Below are 20,286 nucleotides of genomic sequence, written 5' to 3' on the forward strand. Positions count from 1 at the left end.
GGCTCACCATTGCTCTTTGTGAGTGAGGAGAACCAGAGACTCCTGAAGTACTGGGTGCAGTCAGGGTGCCTGGCACAGCAGCCATGGTCTCCTGAATGGAGAGTTTTGTGGAAAGGTTTCATGTCCATGGGAACTCCCTTTCATGCTGAGCACGCCAGTAGTACTGATGTACAGAGATCCACTGTCGCCCTGTCTAAGACACCACAAAAGGAGGGTGGTTTCAGTAGGGCATTTACCCTCTGTAGTTCCTCCTTCAGGCATCACCACCTTCTGTTTCATGTCTGGCTTCAGTGGCTTTAGTGGCTACAACGTGGCCTCTCTGGTCAAGGCTTGTGGGTTATGCCTTTCAGAAAGAGAGGGTGAATCAAGCGCATCTTGGAAGAGCTGTGCTGCTCAGGAAGGCAGGCAGTTTCTTCCAGAGGATGTGTTGCAGTACAGGTTCAGCAGATGAGTGAAAGAGAAAAAGCAGCAGCAAGGAAATGGGTCAAGCACTGATGGTAAACAAGACTGAGACTGGCCAAGCAACGTCATTAAAATAACACCAAACTGGCTAATCTTTGCTTTTTATTTTTTATGACACTAAGTTGCTTGAAGTTTTATACTGTGGAATGTGCCAGTTCTTGGAATTTCTGTAATTTGTTCTTGTTTCCGAGTTATAACATGCTTGTTCAATGTACTAATGCTGGTCTTTTCCCTTTCTACCAGTACACCTGTAAATTACTGTCTAGCAAGGTTACTTCTGAGGTACTTTTCAAGTGCTTGTTTACTTTTGCTTCTTCTTGCATGGTGATTCCAAGTGCATGTTGCTGCAGTTGTCATTTCCATAGTGTGTGACAGTGCCATTTCAAATAAAAAATGTGTGTGTGTGTGTGTGTGTGTGTGTGATATTCCCTTATATCTCTCATCAGGAGATATTTGTGTGGCTGGTTTTCTAACCCTTGGATTCTAGTTACAATATCTGCCGTGGGAGGGGTTGTATTTAAAGGGATGGGAGCTGTTGCCTGGAACTGGAGCATTCCTGAGGTGAGAAATGAGAACTTCCCCTTAATCCCTCTTACCATTTAGCTGGCAAAGCTAAACCTGAGATCCAAGCATCTTCAGATGCTGCATGAAACTTCCATGGCTTTCCTTTGTCTCTGATTACAATGTATTTAATGCTATCAAAATCTCTAGTATTTTATAAGGAAATCTGCACACCATCCTTTCCTCTGTGATAGTCAGGTCTGAGTGCATGGCCTCAGTCTGTTTCATATTGTGAACCTTTCATATTGTGTCCCTGTCTGTTGTGATGTGATGATTGATCACAGTCCCACAACTTAGCATCACTGTTTGTCTCAGGGTGGAATAAACCCAAATCTGCCAAATAAAGGGTATTTACAGTGACAATCAGTATTTCAGCAAAGTAGTAATTGGCACAGTCCTTATACCCACAAAGCTGGACTTTGCCAAAAAGAAGTCATTTTAAGAGCAGGTAGTTGATACTAACTACAATGTTGTTTCTGCAATGTTTGTTAATGATGTGCTCGGTAATATGTATATTTCAAATGCCTGTAATTTTCCTATGGATTGTGGTAATGACTGATACTTATTTGTCCAACATCAGCACTTTTTTATAAACCTGAACCTTCAATTTTTTCCTAGTCCATAATATATTTGACCACATCAGCTACCTCAAGACAAGTACATGAACATTTTCTGACCTGGAGAGTAAAGCAAAGACAAGTCTATGCCATTTCCTATTCATTAAATAATTTAGAGTGGGTTTTATCACACTAATACAAGCCAGTGATTAATCTTTGTGTATTTATAGATAGTTAAATCAGTGGAAGAGCAGTGTGCTTTCAGAGTCCTGGTTTTAAACGGAGGTTGTGCCTTTTCTCCTCCATAATATATGCACAATAATCTAAGTCAAGATTTGTGAACAGCAAGCAGTGATCAGTGTTCAATGTTTTTTGAGAGGCAGAAGTTCAGGTGTAGTTTTCACAGGCCCAGGCCATGGTTTTCTGCTGGGAAGGGTTTTCTCTCCACTTTTTGTTATGGTAATGATACGAAGAGTAAGGAGCTGGAAAAGAGCGTGTGTGAATGGGAAAGGGGCTAGAAATAAAAAAGACTGTACGACACAGCAATTCCTCATGCAGGTGAAAGTATGTTCTCTGGCTATTCCCCAGCATCCGTCCTCAGACTGAAGAAACCATGGATTCTCACTGGAAATCTTCAGCTGAAACTAGGCAGGTTGTTTCAGAAGCAGCAGTAAGACTCAAGGCATATATGCCCCTACTCTCTGCTAACCCCACAGCTGCCCTGTGTCTCCTGTTCACCAGAGCCTTCCAAAATGCACTCTGGTGCAGGCAGGTGGCTCAGTTTTAATCATTGCAGCTGTGCCAGCTGTGCTTGCACTGGCTTAGGAACAGGGGCATCCATGCAGTCATCCTGACAGCTCCACTGTGGAAAGCAGAACACAGCCCCCCAGCAGGGAACTGAGTGCTGAAGTTCAGATACCACAGCAACTACATCCTGCTCATTAGGGTGATGTGTTGCATCTCCCGAAGATTCCTGCAGCCCGTACTAGCACATCCCACTGCTGTTTAAAGAGACCTAAGTGCATGCCCTTATATAGGATATTTTTATCCTCAAAACCCTCTGCTTTTGGCCTTACAGCTATACATGCATTCAAATGTACAGGACATTAGCTTGAGTTTCCTTAATACCAATCATGCTGTAGCAGGTAACTGCAGGAAGGTCACATTTATGCAACATTAAAGGCTACTGCTGAAAATTTTTGTGTTACTAAGCAGAAGATGAACATACTAGATTTGATGACATGGGGCATGCAGTTAATGTTTTAATACTGAGAACCAGCAATTTAATACTGCCACTGTCTTGTTTCAAGTAAACAAACTTTAATCTCAGATAGCCAGCTCCTCACTGTGTTTACTAGCAGTAAACAGCATTAAGTGAGTACAGTAAAGAAAATACCTTCATGCAGGAGAATTAGGTGTTCTCTCAGTAGTTCCAGTTTTATTTAAAGCATTTAGTTTATCATTCCTGAGCAGGAATACTCACATCTGCAGGAGCAGGCAGCCTCTTCTCTGCATTTCTACTTCCATCTCTTTATGCACACTGTGCTCCATGAATGTGTTTTCTGCAGCAACTTTACCACGTAGTACTCACAGATTTTAGACATGCAGACCTTTGCATTTTCTGTTTTCTTTTCTTCTTTTAGTTCTTCCAGATCCAGATGGGAAGAATCGGTTAAATATTAAACCTGAGAAAAACTGTTTGACTTCCACATCAGTTTTGCTACTATTGTTCAACAAAAATTGTCAAGTACTAAATAGCAGTCAATTTTATTACTACTCAAAAAACACCACTATTTCAGTATTTGTGATAAATATTATTTGTGCTAAAGAATATATATATATATATATATATATATATATATATATATATATATATTGCTTACTGTTGTTGTCAGTAAGACAGCACTTACTAAAGCTGTAAGCTGTGTACTGGATTTGTTAAATCTGATGATGGGAAACTCAGTAGGATGATAGAAACTCTCCGTCTCTAGGATGGATAGAAAAATTATTCATATACCACCTAAAGGTGGCAGATGTTTCATTATTTTCCCCTCAAAAAAATTTCATTATTTTCCCCTCAAAAAAAAACAAATCTTCAAGGAAAGAACCTTCTGCAATTCTTAGCAAGACCTTGAGCTGCAACCACAAGATCCACAAAGACATTTTCTGCAGAGAGGTGAAGAGCAGTTCTTACAGCCCTACATATCTTTTGTCTTTCCCTCACACCTACTTCTGCTCTCCAAGTTATTCTTCTTCTACTGCAGTTGGTATTCAAATCACCTCTGCCAAATAAGACATTTTATGTAACGTTGCTTCTTTCCCTGATGTGGCCTTTTCACTGGGACGTAGCTCGCAGGCTGAAGGAGCCTAAGCTTAAGTGAAGCACCTGCTTCATGATCTTCCTGCTGCGTGCAGTGGTGGCTCTGGCTGCCTTAGGACAGACGCCCTGAGCACCAAGCCTGCCCCTGCCTGCGCCCACTCAGCTGATCCAGGGCATTTTCAAGAAGGGTGCTTGTGCAGCATTGAGATAGCATTTTTGACTTGCTGTGGAGAGCCTGGGGTGCTGCACTCATTATGGGTCAGCCCTGATACTGGCGAAGTTTATTTTAAAATTGAGAGAGTTGGCTATTTTTAGGCACGCAGTTTCCTGGGTCATGATTTCAATGCTCCATTGAGGTGTCCCAATTCCCCACTCAGTCATTCCAGTTTCACGCTATAATTATGCCACTGTTTCCTCTAGAGGGTCTAAAACTGTCACAGCCTTGTAAAAACAAGGGTTGTTTTAGGTCAAACACTCTTTTCAATAAATTAGAAGAATAATTCTGGAATAACTGTTCAAAAGGATCTTCAGTTTGTATGCTGTACCATTTAGTGTTAATACTGAACCAACTTGCTTTCCTGCAAGGTACAAGTCCACACACTATGCCCTCATGGTACCTCTGATATGAATCTGGATACAGTTTTGCTTGGAAAGCCAACAGCATTTGTAGAAGCTGACAAATTTTGGGGCAGGTGTGCAGACCGGGGATAAATGGTGGAAATCCTACTGCCATCTTTTAGGACAAATAGAAGCTCACTGATCCAAAGCAGGAATCTTCAAAGTTCAAGTGTCCTGACTTTCGCAGTCCATCACCAGAGACCCTCACAATAATGTGATGTCCAGCAAAGAAGCTGCTGATTTCAGGCTGTTCTAAACTATGTAAAATCCATTTTATTTTCAGCTGGCATATTTTGCAGGCCGAATTCCACAGACCTTATTTAAAAACATAGTGGCAGTTTTAGTTTGAAATTTGTGCTGAATGATGCACTGATACCCACTCCCAGTTTTGCTCCTCCATTGTTCGGTTGGGAGTGTCTTTTCTTGGTTTAGGCATTCTGCAGTGGGAGTAACTCCAGTACACAGCTTACAGGTTAATGTCTCAAACCAATCTTTTCCTACTGATCCTTCCCTTCCCTTCCCTTCCCTTCCCTTCCCTTCCCTCTCCCCCTTTTTCCACATTTGCCCCCCTGCTAGGAAAAACAGAAAACCACTCAGCCCTAGTACCTCCTTCTGGTGGTTGTTCTGCAAAAAGAGGAGGCATGATTTTGGGCAAAATTTCACAACACAGTCCCGCTAGTGGAACTGGACTAACTTTGTAGCCATGGTCAGTGCTGAGAATGAGATGGAGCTTTTGTTAAAATTTGTCTTTGTTGGCCAGATTTTGTCTTTAGTTCTTTGGCTTGTTCAGAGTCATAGTCAAAAGAAGCTAAGAGGGCAAAGAAATACTAATGCTGGCAAACTCCATCCTGTCTTCAGCTCCTGAATGAAGATCCAGGGGTTACAACTGGTATAAATGCAGTAATGCATTCTCATTCCCATAAGCAAAGTTATGGTGGCCTGTAATTCCAGCTGGCAGTTCACAGCTGATTTTCTGATACTGCTTGTACAGCAGCCTAGTATGTATGTACTCTTCCAACCACAGCTTGCCACAAGCTGGAAGAAGAATTTCTTTAGTCTTAAATTATTTTTACTTTTGTTCTAGTCAAGGCTTAAGTCCTCACTGCATGTGACTTTCTTCACAGAAGAATAAAATACCATCATCCTATCTCAAAAGGTGATCTACTCTTCTGCAGTCAGGGAATGTGCAGAGCAGCTTGCAGGAAGCATTAGGGATGATGGATGGCCAGCATTGCTTCAGTGAAAAGTCATGTATTTGTTGTGGGATTTTTTTTAAACTGATGTAAAAAGCTTCCAAAGTTTGCTTCTTTGGGAGGCATGATTAAAGCACACTGAGGGCAATTGAAATTGCCAGCTCTGTGGTTTCATTATGGAGCTGTTATTCAGTGTTGGTCAGAAAATAACATTGCCATGTGCTTCTGTAAGAAGGCTTCAGGCCCCTTTATATCTCATTTTGCTCTGTGGAAAACACCCACAGCCATGCATTGTTTGCTGAGGAGTACCTCAGACACATCACAATAATGCCTTTTGGTGTTGTCTCGTTTTCTTTTTGATTTTCTCAAAACACGTGTCAAAACTGTATCTTATATTTTTATTTAATTGTTCATGTGTGTGCATATGTACAAACAGATCCACAGTGTGTGCATATACCTGTGTGTGTGATGTGTGTATATGAAATACATATAAATGTATCGGGCCCATCTTGTACCAGACTTTGTAGGCCTTCCTCTTGTAAATCTGCTTTCCCGTGTGCGTGGAGTGATTTTTCACTCCAGGAAAGCTTTGATCACAGTGTGCCGTGGCTGCAGCCCCACGACCACGAGAAGGGGCCGAGGCAGGGGCTGGGGCAGGCGCTGCCTAGTCCTGCCTCATCTGGCTTCCCGGGCCTCATCTGCAGCTCTGGACAAAGCTGCAGGGTGTTTGCTGGTTGCTTCTGATACTGAAGGTGTGCAGTTTTAGTTTGAAACTAAACTAAACTAAACTAAACTTGGCTCTGGGGAGAGGGCCAAGACCTGGACAGGGCAAGTGCAGCTGTGCTGGTAGAGATCAGCTGGGGCTCCCTTGCAGAGAAGTGGATGCTGCCAGACAACTCCTATCACTTCTGTCCTCCTGTGGTGTGGCTTTGCTCCTGTGTGCAATCCCCCCACTTCCACACCAGCAAGCGCTTCCATTGCATGTCTTCCTTTTCTGCACAGGGTGTGGCACTGGAGCCCCGTGGGGAGGGCTGGCCCCTGCCTGCCTGGCTGGTCTCTGCCTGCCTGGGTGCACAGAGTGCGGGACACCCTGAGGGCAGGTCCAGCTGAGTGACATCCTGTGCTTTCCTTTTCTCTCCTGACCAGGTCCTCGAGGCAACCAGGGTGAACCGCAGGAAGAGTGCTCTGGCGTTGCGCTGGGAAGCTGGCATTTATGCCAACCGAGAGGAGGACGAGTAACCACACTGCAGTGTGAAGACAGCAACCAGGCATGCCGGAACCAAAAAAAAGAGAAAGGAAGAAAGAAAAAAAAAAAAGCAAACACAAAAACCCACCATGAAAGCAGCAGCATTTTAGTCCAATATTTATTAAATACACAACAAACTCGATGCACATAGACACAGAAATGATCCAGCTCCTGGCAATCCTAAAACTACAGGAAAAAACACACCTAGAAAACAGCCCCTTCTTCTTCCCTCCATCTCCCCTCTGAAATAATGCAATGGAGAGGGTGCAGGGGGTGGGAGCCCCTGGGGGTGGGCACAGGAGATGATTGTGCCCATGGACCAGAGAGGCTGCAGGCATGTGTCAGGAAGTCATTCGTGGAGGAGTCTGCGGCCAGGGCTCACACCTGTATTTCTCGCTGACTGAAATTCCAGCCCTGCTTGCCCCCAGGACCACAGTCCACCCAGCAGCTCCTGTCAGAACCTCCTGCAGTTCCTTCGCCTCCCACAGCCACTGCACAAGACCGTCAGCATTAATTCGGCATACTCTTATCCAGCCACAAACACAAAGATACTGCCCTCTGTTCTGTTTCTTTGAGAAGACTGAAGGGTTGGGTTTGGGATTGGGTTGGTTGTTTTTGATGGGGGAGTGGGATTCTGCTCCCCTTTCTAGTAATTTATCTGTTTAAAACAAGAAAAACCCAACAAACGGGGAGGCAGTTACTGCAAAAGTACAATCCAGCAAACTCAGTCAAACAATCCTTGTGTTACAAACACAAGCCATCACAATTTAGGAGTGGAATAGATGGGGATGAGAGCTAAGCCAAATGGATTACCTTAGCTTTAGGATCCTATATGCTTGCAATATCACCTGAACTCCAGGTTCTCAGAGCATATTTACGCAACAAAGTTTCTAAGTAGAAATCTGTATTTAGCGGATGACAACTATTTTTTGATGGTGGGGTGGGAAAGGATAGCATATGTGTAAAATCTTTGAAGATGGATAATTTGAAGTAGAAAGGCAGTGGGAAAGGGATACAAATAAAGGACATTTAATTTTTAAATGAGGCAATAAATGAACTAAGCCAGACTCTGGCCTAGAAAGAGGTATGAAATAAAGAAGAGAGTTATGTCTTCAACTATATTTATACAACTTAAGAAGCCTTTGAAGTAGAGTGCTTTGTGGAAGTCTTCACGTTTCCAGGCAACAAAAAAGCTGAAGGGCATAATGAATTAGAAGGAATGAGCAAGGAAGAGCAGACGAGGGAAGAAAATATTATTTTAGCTGTTCAGCCAGTGTTTTCAGTGCTACAAGCAAACCATAGAGCCTTTAGTTATTGCTTAGGCTTGGGATCAGCAGTGAAGGATTAGTGTGGATGTGTTTGTGTGTGCGTGTGTGGGAGTGTTTGGGGAGTGTGTGGGGGAGTGCATGGGGTTGGCATACCACAAAGTGTATGGCAGTGCGTGTACTGATTATTTTCTCCACAGCTGTTTACCAGCTATAGGGGTGAGTGCTATTTTTTTTTTTTTTTCCGAAAGGGGATATAAAAATAAGGCACTGAGTTAATGCAGTATTTGTGATATTAAAATTTGACCCAACATGGTATTTGCATGAGTCACAATTGCAAAGTATTGACCAGTTTTGTAAGCTGACGATTAGGAAAAGAAATGTGGTATTTATTCTTGTGCTTTGTATTTGTATGTAGTATAGAGGCTTTGGGTTTACTCCTTCTTATCACCAAGCAATACCATAGGAATATTTTATAACTGGGAACCATAATTTCTGGACTAGAAGCAAAAAAAAATTTGGAATGTGATGGGGAAAAAAGACACCAAACCTTTTTTCTCTAAAAAATATTCTTTCTTTTTTATAATCAATTATTATTTCAATATCTTCTAAAAGGTCATCAGCCAGAATACTGTGTCCTCCCTAAGCCATTCCTTGGTTTCATGACCTGCTGTGCTGTTTTATCCTGAAACAGTGAGCTCATTTATAATGAGTATCGATACTGTGAACATACTTCTGGTGCTTTTTTTTAAACAAACACAGAGCTTGCAACCAAATTATTCACCACCACCACCACCCTTCAGTTCCTCCAGCTTGTGATTTCTGTCCATGGACACTTATAATTTTCAGGCTTACTTTCAGGGAACTGTAGTAAATACATCTATATCTACCATTGACTCAGTTCTTTCTGTTTCCTCTGTAAATGCTACTGAACTGAAGAAAACCTGCTGAACCGAGAGTTCACTGTGATGAGGGCAGCGAGCTTATCTCAAGGAGAGGCACCATGGGGAGGTTCCATGACTGTGAAGGAGTTATGTATCTAATGAAGTGGACCTGTTTTTCATGGCATGGCAATCAAGGGTGAATCAAGGGTAATTCCTGTCTCAAGGCGGGTTGTTACCATACAGCTGTAGGAAAAGCACCAGCACCAGTGCAGCACTGGTGAGACCATATTTCACATAGCTGCAGATGTGAGCTCCACACACCTGTGTCAAGAAGATTCCTGGCCTTTGGGAGGAGCTTAAAAGAGAAAAAGGAGTTTTCTCAGAACAGGAGATGGCCTCTGTGGTGTGGTGGTCTTGCATTAAATGGCACTCATCAGATTTTTATTATCCCTTTATTTTTATTACCCCAGTATTTGCTCCTGAAAGCTGGGTCAGCCCTGGACTACCTTCCCAGCAACTTGCATCTTTATTTTCTTTAGTCTGTATGCCTGCTTTTCCCTCCAGCTTTCTCATTGGAAGCCAGTGACAATAATCACCCATCATAAGACCTCTTTTCATGCTTTGTTCTCTGTGATAGAAACATTTGCTTTTATCCCCTGCAACAAAATTATTTCAGTCCAGGACAGGCAGAGTTTTCACCCAGCAGTTTTTCTCTTCCAGAAATTATGGACACTTATAGTCAGCAGCACATTTAGTGCTGTGGTAACAAGAGTGAGATGCAGTTTACTTGCCTCTGTTATTTCATTTGCATGCTACCAAGCTTAGGTGTTTATAAGTATACGGCAGTAATACATATCTATCTATATATGACTATATCAAATGCAACAAAAGAGCACTATTGCAGAGTTAACTTTGTCTCCACAAAAGAAATGCTCAGATCCTTTCCTGTGGCAAAGACTGGTTTTAATGAAACTGTGTATTGAAAAGTAGTTAAGCATTAGCATTTGTGATTATAATCGGTTTGAGGTTACAGTGCAGGTTTTCTGAACAACTTGTTTTTAAAGCTGCTGATTTGGGCTTCATCTTGCTCTGTACTGACATTTTGGAGGGAAAATAGAGTAGTATTGACATGTTTGGCAACCAAAAGGCAGCATCTTTGTCATGACTTATCAACCAGTTTCAACAATACCTGGCTTTCTGTATGTTAACCACTTAAATGTTATCCCGCTTCTGTTTTATAGTGACTGTGAGGCCTACAATGCAAGTATATAATTATTTTCTCATTAAAATAGAAACCTGTGTTGTGTTTCTATAAAACTGCCTGTTTCTTCATGTTATTACCGGAAGACGTGCCCCTGAAAAGCTGCATGTAGCTGGAAGAGAGTGGCCTGTGTCCCACTTCTGTGGTAGTCAGTCAGTCTCTTCCCGTGGTTCTTGACTTGGTGTCTCTCTCTTTGTCTAGAGGTGGGAGAGATCTCTCCCCACTTGGTGGTGTCAGCTGAAGGAACAAAAGCACCCTGCATATTTCTTTTCCACTGTCATGCTTGTGGAGGTTTGCAGAGGCCAAATATGATGAATGTCGTGACCTTTCTTTCCTTGCTTCCTTCACCCGTGCAGGAACCCCAGTGTCCTGCATGGCAGAGCACACCCTTCAGCCAGCTGTCCATTTATCACACGCCTGGCTGCAGCAACCAGCTGCTTGTCCATTGGCCCTCACACCCCCTTCATGGCCAGCCAGACGAGGGGAGATCCCAATGTCCCTTACCCCTGCCAGGAAGCTGCTGCCAGCTTTTCCCTGCAAGAGCTGGGAGGTGCCGGAGCACCGGGTGCACCTCAGAAGGGCCACAGGGACTTGTTGGGATCTAGCCAGGTTCATGCCAGCTGCTGCCCCTCCCTGTGCCGGGAACCGTCAGGTATTTAATTACAGCCCTCTGTGGGACGCAGCAGAGGACACTGGTGATTTTGGTGGGAGTTGCCTAGGGATGAGTGCTGCCTCTAGTTCATGCACTCCAAAACATCAGCCCTCTTCTCCTTGTGCAGATAGAATCAGAAGTACCTACGGAGAAAATCAGTTGTGGATTTACTTGCCAGTTAGTAAATGGAAGTCAAGAAATGGGCTAGAGAACAAGCTTGAAAATTTACCCACCAATTCCAATCCCTCTGTCTTTGAAAAAACAAGTGTTGCTGTCTTCTCAACACAGGAGGGGCTTTCTGTCTTCCTCTGCCTTGCCTTGCCCTGTGCCAAGAAGGATGGTGTATTGGACTTAGTGGCACACAGTGAGAAAAGGAACTCCTAGGCTTCTTCTCTGGATTTTAACTGAGTTAAAAGTGAAAACTGGACTTTTGCAAGGGAGCATTCAGACATTGTAAAAGTAACTCAATGACACCAGTGGGTGGCAGCAGGTCAGGAATTTTTCATTTAGTTCTGCTGTTATCAGCTGTTGTTATCTGTTTCATAACACAGGGCATTTGAAGTCCTTGTCACCCCACTGCATAGCTGAAATGGCATGTACCAAACTTTAGAGTGTTTTTTACAATGTAGGTAAGGACTATAAAAGAGCATTTTATCAATAGTTTCTGGCATAGCCACACAGAATTGAAGGTATTGCACCCATTTAGTTTCACGTGGCTTTAAGAGGCCCCAGAACAATGGGAAAGCAAATGGAGAGGCAAAGAATCTCCTCTACAGAGCCAGGTTTGATGGAACTGCTTTAAAAGGAGGAACAGCATTCAATACAGTGTTTTCAGTTGTGAATGGGCACAGGAGATTAAAAACCCATACAAACAGGGATCTGTAATGTAAGGAAAGCAAGTCAGAGTGCCACAAGATGTAACAGGGTGAGGGACAGGAGTAGGTAAGGACAGAACTACAAGTACAAGCATGAACTTTAGCACTGAAGACTTCCACTTATGTTCTAGCTGCTGAATTGTCTGAGGGGGGCCATGCAGGAAACTACTAGCAGTCTGCATCCAGCCCTCCACTCCTTCCCAGGCTAAAGGCTGAAAGCGTCCTGGTGTTTCACACGGCTCAAGACACAGATCCAAGGGCTATCCTGTCACTTCAGCAATAGCATAGGGGGAAAACAAACAAAATGCTGAACAACAAACAAGCAGCAGCAGAAAAATAACCAGAATGCCATCTAGAGCTCATGATCTGCTGCTGTCTCTGGCTGAGCACTGATTATCGTCACCTACTGCTTTATCAATGGGGTCTTTAGGAAGAGAGCTTTTGCAGCAGGCACTAAACAGTGTGAGAGCTTCTGCTCCACTCCAGGCATGTGTCAGCTCTGCAGTGAATTGGGAATGGTATGTCACCAGGAGCTGGAAATGATTCAGGCCTTGTTCCAATCTAGAGTGTGGGAGCAGTAGCAAGAAAAATCGATGAAGGAAGAAAAATGTGCAAAGCTGCCTTGTCCCGTTCAGTGTTACTGCAAACGGCATGGGGAGCATTGCGTGGTGGGGATTTCTGCGGCAGCAGTGACATCTGCAGGGGGGATTGCATGAACGTGGTGAGAGCTTCATTTCCAAGGACGGCCCCTGGAAGACAGATCCCGGGGCAACCAGCAATGGGAGGGACATGGTGAGTGATGCCCCAGCGCCCAGGCCACTTCAGGGCTGAGCTCACTGCTGCAGCACCCCTGCCACTAACGCAGGAAGAGAGCCATGGCACATCTCACAAGCCTCCCATGGGCAGACAGCTGGGATTCCCAGAAAAAGCTGCTGTGCTTAGCATGCATACCCAGTGCCCTGGTCATGCCCCTTCCTACAGGAGCTCCTGGGCCACACCAGCCCTGCCAGGAAGCCACTGCTGGGAACAACTGCAGGCTCTGTGTTGCCTTGGCAGGCAGCTTGGTGCAGGACCATGGCTGAGCACACAGAACACTTGACAAGGGGCCTTACTTCACTGAACTCTTGTGGGGACTGTTACTGGCTGAGAAGGTGGATGCAGAGCAAGGGGAAGGAGCAGGAGGCTGGAAACTGCTCCACCAAATGGGGAGGATTTCATACTGAGCTGCAGCAGACACACCAGGGCAATGCTATCCCCACTGGGTGTTACTGTGGCCCACAGTGAGTCAGGATGCTTATGTACAAATGACCCCACAACTACTTCTTCCTCTTGTAGTATCTGAGAAATCTAAACTCTCTTATATGAAAGTGAGCATCAAGTCCTCAAGCTGCAACTGAACCACACTAAACCAGGAAAATGTTACCAAAAACACACAGATAATGACAAGACATTGAGGAAACATCTTTTGATGGGACTCACATAAGGCTTCCAAAGTGTTGCTGGCAGCAATGTTGCAGTGCTCAAAATGATTGCAGTTGTTAGAAAGGGAGAAAGAGGTCTTTGCAAAGCATTATCTCCATGGAGAAAGGTGGAGTTTCCAGATATGCAATGGGAGTTGACTTGCTGGACAGCTTTGTAACCCCCACATTGTGTGGAGGTGGCAGAAAGTATTCAGACCTATTTAATTGGAGTGAAAGAAGGAAGACACTAAAGTAGGGCACTTGCTCACTCTCTGAGAAGGCTTGTTTGCTTCTAAGACCATGGTTTTGGGGTACAGCACCAGCCCAAGGTGGACCCAGATTTTCACAGTATTACCCTTTTCCACTCCCTGCCATCTCCTTGCCTTCTGCTGTTCCCTTCCGGATTCCACATGCTGCTGTTGACCCCCAAAATATGGCTGGTTTTGGGCACCAAGACTAGGTGGTTTCTGTGGGCACAGACGTATCTCACCTTGCCTACACTGAGCCTCCTGAGTGACCACCACTGCGAGGCCCCATCAGCTTCCAGACAGACTCCCTCCCAGGCTGGTCTCCTCTCCTCGGGACTTCTTACACTTACACTTACACTTACACTTACACTTCTTTGGCAAATCATCCCATTGTACATCCCATGGAAGATGGATAAACTGAGAACCATGAGATAAACCTGAAATGGACTAATTCCAAATGTACCACAGCACTTGGATAGCTATATACCTCTAAGGACCTTGCTCTCTGAGGGCCACACAGCACTAAACTCAGCTGGAAGCTCATGGACTGAGCTTGTGCCACTGTACTATAAAATTATGAGGATATGTTAGTGGGACTGTCTGGAAAGGGTGTTGGGGGAGAGCCACGTGAAACAAAACTCTTCACTTTGTTGTACTGCTCATGCCAAAAGGGCATTTCTGCTTTTCTTTAATGCTGTGTTTGAGGAAAACAACTGCTGAATAGAAGGTAGAAGCTTGTATGTGGTGTATACCACATAACTTTTTCAAAGAAAAAGGTAATTTCAAGTTGTGGGACTTGCTGTATAATGAAAGTGAGGATTAGTACTGCAGGCCAGAGTGGTATAAACAGTGGAAAACAGAAAGATAAATAGGGGGAAATCTTTCTGATAGGAATTTTTCATGGAGGAAGCCATTTCAGAAGCCAGCTGAAAGCATGATCAGGCAAAGTTTCAGCAGGGGTGGAAAGTATACCTCAAAAAGCATATTTATTCAAGCTTCCTGGAAACCACAAAAAACCTCTTGTCAGTTAAACATAAGTTTCACCTGCTGCCAGGTCTGAACTGTGGTGGCCAAGATTCAGCTCAGCTGTCCTTCTTAGCCACTATTTGCTGGGTCAGTCTTCAGCAGAAGGGAATCAGGAAATAGCTGAATGATATCATTGTTCATGAGCCTCATAATTTATTCACGTGAGGACTCAGAGTTAATAAATTAAAAGATATGTCAATATAGTCTAAGCTTTGCTGGGTGTTTCTGAGGAATTCATTGTAAAGATGCTCAAGAACTAAAGGATCAAAACAACATTTCAGTACCCTAGTGGGCTCTATTTTTCCAATCCTGTTTAATCTCTTGTTCCCTTCCTGTATAGAAATATTAAATCAGTGTGGTTTCAAAATATCAGGAGCTCAGTTTATCCTCCAGGCCCTAGGTTGCCCTGGTTATGAGTCCTTGCAGACAGTGCCTTAAAGTTCATTGCCAGACATGACTTGCTAGCTGCTAATAGTTCCCACTGGCATCTTGGAGGTGAAGTCCAACATAAAATCCTGAAGGTGACAGCTATTTACCCTTGGAAAGTGGCGGTGTGGAAGTACATCACGTGTGGCAGTGAGAGGCGTGATCCCACATCCCCCACACAAGGTCCTGGCCCTGTGGCAGCAAAGCAACCTCATCTACAGCAGAGCAAGAGCAGTACAGTCCTCTGGAGGGCTCATGGCGTGACCCTCAGCTGTGTCCTGTGGCTCTTCAGCAAACAGGAGTGTCTCAGGTCCTAAAATGACTGGTGTTAGCAGTCTTTCAGGAGGTGAGTATAGCTGGCAGTGCTCCTTTCAAGAGCATCACTGGTTCTAGGCTGGGCTGGTGACCAAGGTACAAAGCCATGCCGAAATAGGTAAAATAGCTGGGAGATGTCTCCCTATTGCCTACATGCAGTTAATCAGGAGCTTTGAAACCGTTGCCCGGAAATGCAGAGGTTGTAGTGGGAAAAAGCAATGCTGCTCTCGACTAGTATGGCCATTTCAGCGTCTACACAATGGGCATAAAAGAAAAGTTGTAGTTCAGGGAAGCCTTGAATACTCCACCGTGCTGGAATGAAGCACTGAGGAAATAGCAAACACCAGTAACAACTGCTGTCTTGCCACACAGTTAAAAATTTACATTTATGTATATATGTATATTTATATTTAGCTGTGCTTGTTAGACACTGAAAAAATGCAGCCTGTAAAAAGTTAGCAGCAGCAATATTGCTGGAAAGCTCCCTGGACTTTCTTGCTTCCCTAGTGCCCTTTACCCAGTACCCCTCTTCAACTCCAAAATTTCCTGGAGATACAACAGGATCCTGCAAAGAAAGGAGAATATCAATATATTTTCAATATCTTTTCATACAGGTACTGGAGCCCTAAGAATACACAAAATCTACTAAGGCTGTTGATTCACTAGCAGCCTGGGAGGGTGCTAGCTAACATCCTCCAAAGCAGTGTGCACTGTTTACATGATCTTTCTCCAGAGTCTGGGGCTATCTCCTGGAGCACTTTGATGCAGAGTTGTGGGGCTGGGGAAATCCAGACACATCTTCCCTGTGCTTCGGGTGGAGGTGACACCTCTGCATGGGTTGCAGGGCCTCAAAAGCCCTTGCTGTTTTCCAGGTAAGGCTTCTCCAGCACCAGGACAGCAGTTTGCCCACCCACGCACAATTCTGCTCTCTTGTCTGAAGATTACACCACTGGTGCCATTTTTTACTGGTGCCCTGAGGCAAAATGAGAAGGGACATCTCCCCCATAGCCTCCCAGCAACCCTCATGCAGGATGCCAGTGTCTTTCCCTTCTGTCTCAGGGACCTCTACACCCTGCCAGTTCAAAACAAACTGGATAATCAGCCAGGTGTGGCTATGGCACATGTTATAAACAGGGTTATCCCTATTATTTGCTGTGCCTTGTTGCACAGGTTGTCCGGAAATCCTCAGCTGGCATTGGAGTCTGTTTGCAGTGAAGACAGTGACAGGCACTGCCATGCAACCTTGTAGCCCAAAACCAGCTGTGTGTGGGCTCTGCATTCACCACCACCACCTGTGCTGAAGGGCCTGTGTCAGTGACCCACAGAGGATCAGATGGGGCTTTGTAATCAAGGAGAGCTTGTTATCAAGTTTCCTGTGTTTTTTCATTTCTGAGCTGCTGAGGTTGAGTAAACACACCCCACGTGAAGAACATGAAGAGCTGCTGTCTGCTCTATGGAAAATGGGTGCTAAGTCTTAGAAAGGTCACTGGACTGTGCCACAGCATCTGCAGCTTTTCGGTTGTGTATGCCATTTCTTTTTGCTTTTTCTTTTTAACAAATGACTGAATATGTTTGACAGGGTGTTCTGCATAAAACAGCACAAAAATTTAAAAATCTAAGTTACTAAAACCACAGCCAATTCCTGTACTGAGGACCCAGCCCAGCAAACAGAGAGGGGTTGTGAGGAGTGAGTTACCATCTGCCTGCTCAGAATGTCTGGGGTATCACTGAGGGCTTACTGCAAGTGATGGCTTCAGTGTTAACTTTACCTGCCTGAAAAACAGAAATTTAGCCAGGCAAGGAGCTGGCTTGAGACCTGTCAGGTGAAAATGAATGAATTACTAGGCAAGGGCGTCTCCAGAAGATTTAGAGAAATATATACCTTCCCTCCTCTCCAGCAAAAGCACTATGCCTTGCACAAAGCAGAAATCCTGTATCTTCCTGCATTTATGATGCTTTTGATGGTCTTCACCTCTCAGCCAGGAATATGGATTCATCCCTTTTTTCTCCACTGTCCTGATGTCCTCTGCCAGCTACTCTTCTTGTAGAGTTTCAGGCTTATGGAGAGATACACATTCCCTCTAATTGTACCTGGCTAGGACTGAGTTATTTAGCAAAGGTCCTTTCAGACCAGAAAAATCAGCACTCCTCTTTCCTTTGGTCTTCTCTTCACCTTTCTTCCCCTCACTTCTAAGGATAGGGGATTTACTATTGCCAAAAAGTTTTCCAGACCTAAACAGATAACAAAATATGAAGTAGACCTGCAAAATTATTTCAAAATAATTGCTTTGGAGAGCACTTAGGAAGGGGAAAAAGTCTGTGGGTTTGAACCAAGTTTTTATACGTTAATGACTGTAGTTCATTCAGCAATGAAATTTTTAAATAATTATGGTTTTGCTATAGCTATTTCATTTTTTCAGACTATCCACTATTATGAAAGATTGGATTGCTTAAGCTGAAGTTCTAGGACAGTTTATTTCATACCACTTTTCAAGGACATTACTGCCTGCACACTCTTAAAATTTGCAGTGCTTCTGTTCCAAACACACCTTGGCAACAATTTAAAAAGAGGCATGAATATAAATGAAAAGGAGGATGTGCACACACACAAAAAAATTCATTTTTTGAAGGGCAAGGATTATCTGGGCCTTATCTAAGAGCGACAGCAGAATTTGTTCTGTGGTCCAGCTGATCAGGCAGACACCAGGTACTGCAAGAAGCATTTTTTTCCTGCTTCCATAGAGAGGATTAATGTTAAGGCATACAATTAGCTGTCAGGACTATTAATTGCCCAAATTTCTCAAGCTAAAGGGAAAAAAGCCGACTCAGCAAAAGGCATCTGTGAAAGGATTGATTTTCAACAGGGGATAGGTCCCCAGGAGACTCCAACAAGGTAAGCAGAAAATTCTGAATGGAGAAGAATAGAGAAAACCATGATGACTGGTGGTGAAAGCAAGGGAACATAGGTGTCTGGTGCTGCTTGGTCAGCCAGTGACCATCCTGAAGGAAAACTGGACAGCGCTGCCAGCCGCAGCTCCTTGCTGCTCTCCTGTGTTGTTCTGAAAGTGGTGGGGAAGCAGTGGAGAGTGCCAGCCTTTTCCAAAAGGGGCTGGCAGACCTTCCTACCCTTGTGGGGCGTCACCCCTCCCCTCCATGCTTCATGTCAGTGTACCCCATGAGGTCTCTCCATGGAGCAAATCCCTCCTCCGGGGTTCTGCAGCCTGCACACCACCCTGGACTTTGCTCACATGGAGCAGTGGGTGCGGCCTCAAGGCATGGGGAAAAGGTGCCTGGTGCTCCCACTGCCTGTGGCCTGTGCTTCCGTTTCCTTCCAGGAGAAGCAGAGGAGAGCAGATGTCTCCATAGATGATCCCAGCATGTCTGATGGTGCTGCGGCTCCCAAACGCCAGACTGCTGGCCCAGAGGTCTCAGTGACTGAGGCACCTCCAGGTGCACCTGTAAGGGCATGGTCCTCGATTCTATTACAGCAACGCTGCACTTACCAGCTGTTGTGCCACAGACACTGACACCAGCCCCCTGAGTGTCCAAACAGCCTTGACACTGTTTCTCAGAGCCACAAAACAAGACTGCTAGCTGTTTTCTTTTCGGGCATTAGCTTCCACCATCAGTGGCTCTGGATCCAGCAAAACAACTGCCTTGGACTAGAATGCCGCATCCCTGTGCCCTGGCTCTCCACATAGCTCCCATTCTCCCTCCACCTCCCCCATCCCTGTGAGCAGAGCCACCCACCTTGTAAGGACAAAGACTATATATAATTAGATGGCAGCCACTGAGGAAGCCAATCTCCCAAACCACAGAATGCTTTGGTCATTTATGAAGTATTTTCCAAAGAAAAACCAGCCATCACTAAAATAGCTGCTTCTCCCCAGTGTTTTCTCCTTCCCTCTGGGGCTGTAATGGGGCTGCAGCTTCATCCAGGATCAGACCCAAACACTTTACATTCCTAGTCATGTTTCCCTACTCTACCACTGTGGACAGGATGATGTGCACATGCCAAGCAGGAAGAGGAGGAGTTAGAGCTGATTTACCACCTTAGAGGCAGAATGCCTTGCCATGCAGGAACTGTAAATCACAGGTCCTATTGGCAGGCTTAGGGGAGAGAGATGAAGAGGGCTTACTTGCCCACATTGGACTGCAGTCCTGGATGTTAAAAGGACCTCTTCAGACAAGGAATGCTGAATATCAAGTTCCACAATGCTGGTACTTGTGTAGCCCATGTCCCCCAGCATACTGAAATTCCTATGACAACCCTGTTCAGAAAGAAAAAGTGATGGAATTTCCATAAATGGTTTGAAGAAAAAAGAAACAGCAGAGGAATGTAAAACATCGCCACAGAGAAGCATAAAATGGCTCTGGTTTGGCCAGATTGACAAACTTTGAAGAGCTGGTGAAACATGTGCTGACTCTGCCTCTAGTGGGCCTCGAGACAAGACCGCTCTAGAGAAAAATGCCCTAAAACAGTGTGGTCCTTCTCCAGCAGGCTACACCGTTTGTATTTGTGTTGTTAAGATAGACTCTGATTCTGTGTGTACATTTTTCTTAAATGTCAAGGGCCACTCTCTTAAGGCTCCACCATACTTATGCTGCCTGAACATATTTTAAAGCAGATGGACATGTCCCTATAAATATTAGTAATATAAGAACAGGGAGTTCTGAAAAATTACTAGATAATAATAATTTTGAAGACGTTTTGGCATCAAATGAATATGGTATTTGTGAAAATTGTCTTGCAGTAGTAAATATTTTGGAGCCTGAGCTAAACTCCTACTTTAGCACTGACTGTTTTGCAATTACTGACATGGAAATATATCCTTCCATGAGAACTAGTTCTAAAAAGTACATTTAATGTGAGTGAACACACAGAATATCCCGGAGATATAGATGTAATTCATGAGA

At 44.4% G+C, this 20,286-nt stretch overlaps 1 protein-coding gene across 3 annotated transcripts in view; it reads left to right on the plus strand.

The window, feature by feature from the left end:
* The window catches only part of PALM2AKAP2 (PALM2 and AKAP2 fusion), a 220,199-nt gene extending 209,776 nt beyond the window's left edge, over positions 1 to 10,423 (plus strand). For all 3 annotated transcript variants that reach the window (XM_041402284.1, XM_041402285.1, XM_041402286.1), the window contains 2 exons: positions 706 to 744; positions 6,858 to 10,423. In XM_041402284.1, the coding sequence (XP_041258218.1) occupies positions 706 to 744; positions 6,858 to 6,950 (132 nt within the window). In that variant the 3' untranslated portion in view covers positions 6,951 to 10,423. The remainder of the gene's footprint in view (positions 1 to 705; positions 745 to 6,857) is intronic.
* The last annotated feature ends 9,863 nt before the right edge of the window (positions 10,424 to 20,286 follow it).

Source organism: Onychostruthus taczanowskii, unplaced genomic scaffold (genome assembly GCF_017590055.1).
Source record: "Onychostruthus taczanowskii isolate IOZ18803 unplaced genomic scaffold, ASM1759005v1 scaffold196, whole genome shotgun sequence".
Taxonomy (NCBI): domain Eukaryota; kingdom Metazoa; phylum Chordata; class Aves; order Passeriformes; family Passeridae; genus Onychostruthus; species Onychostruthus taczanowskii.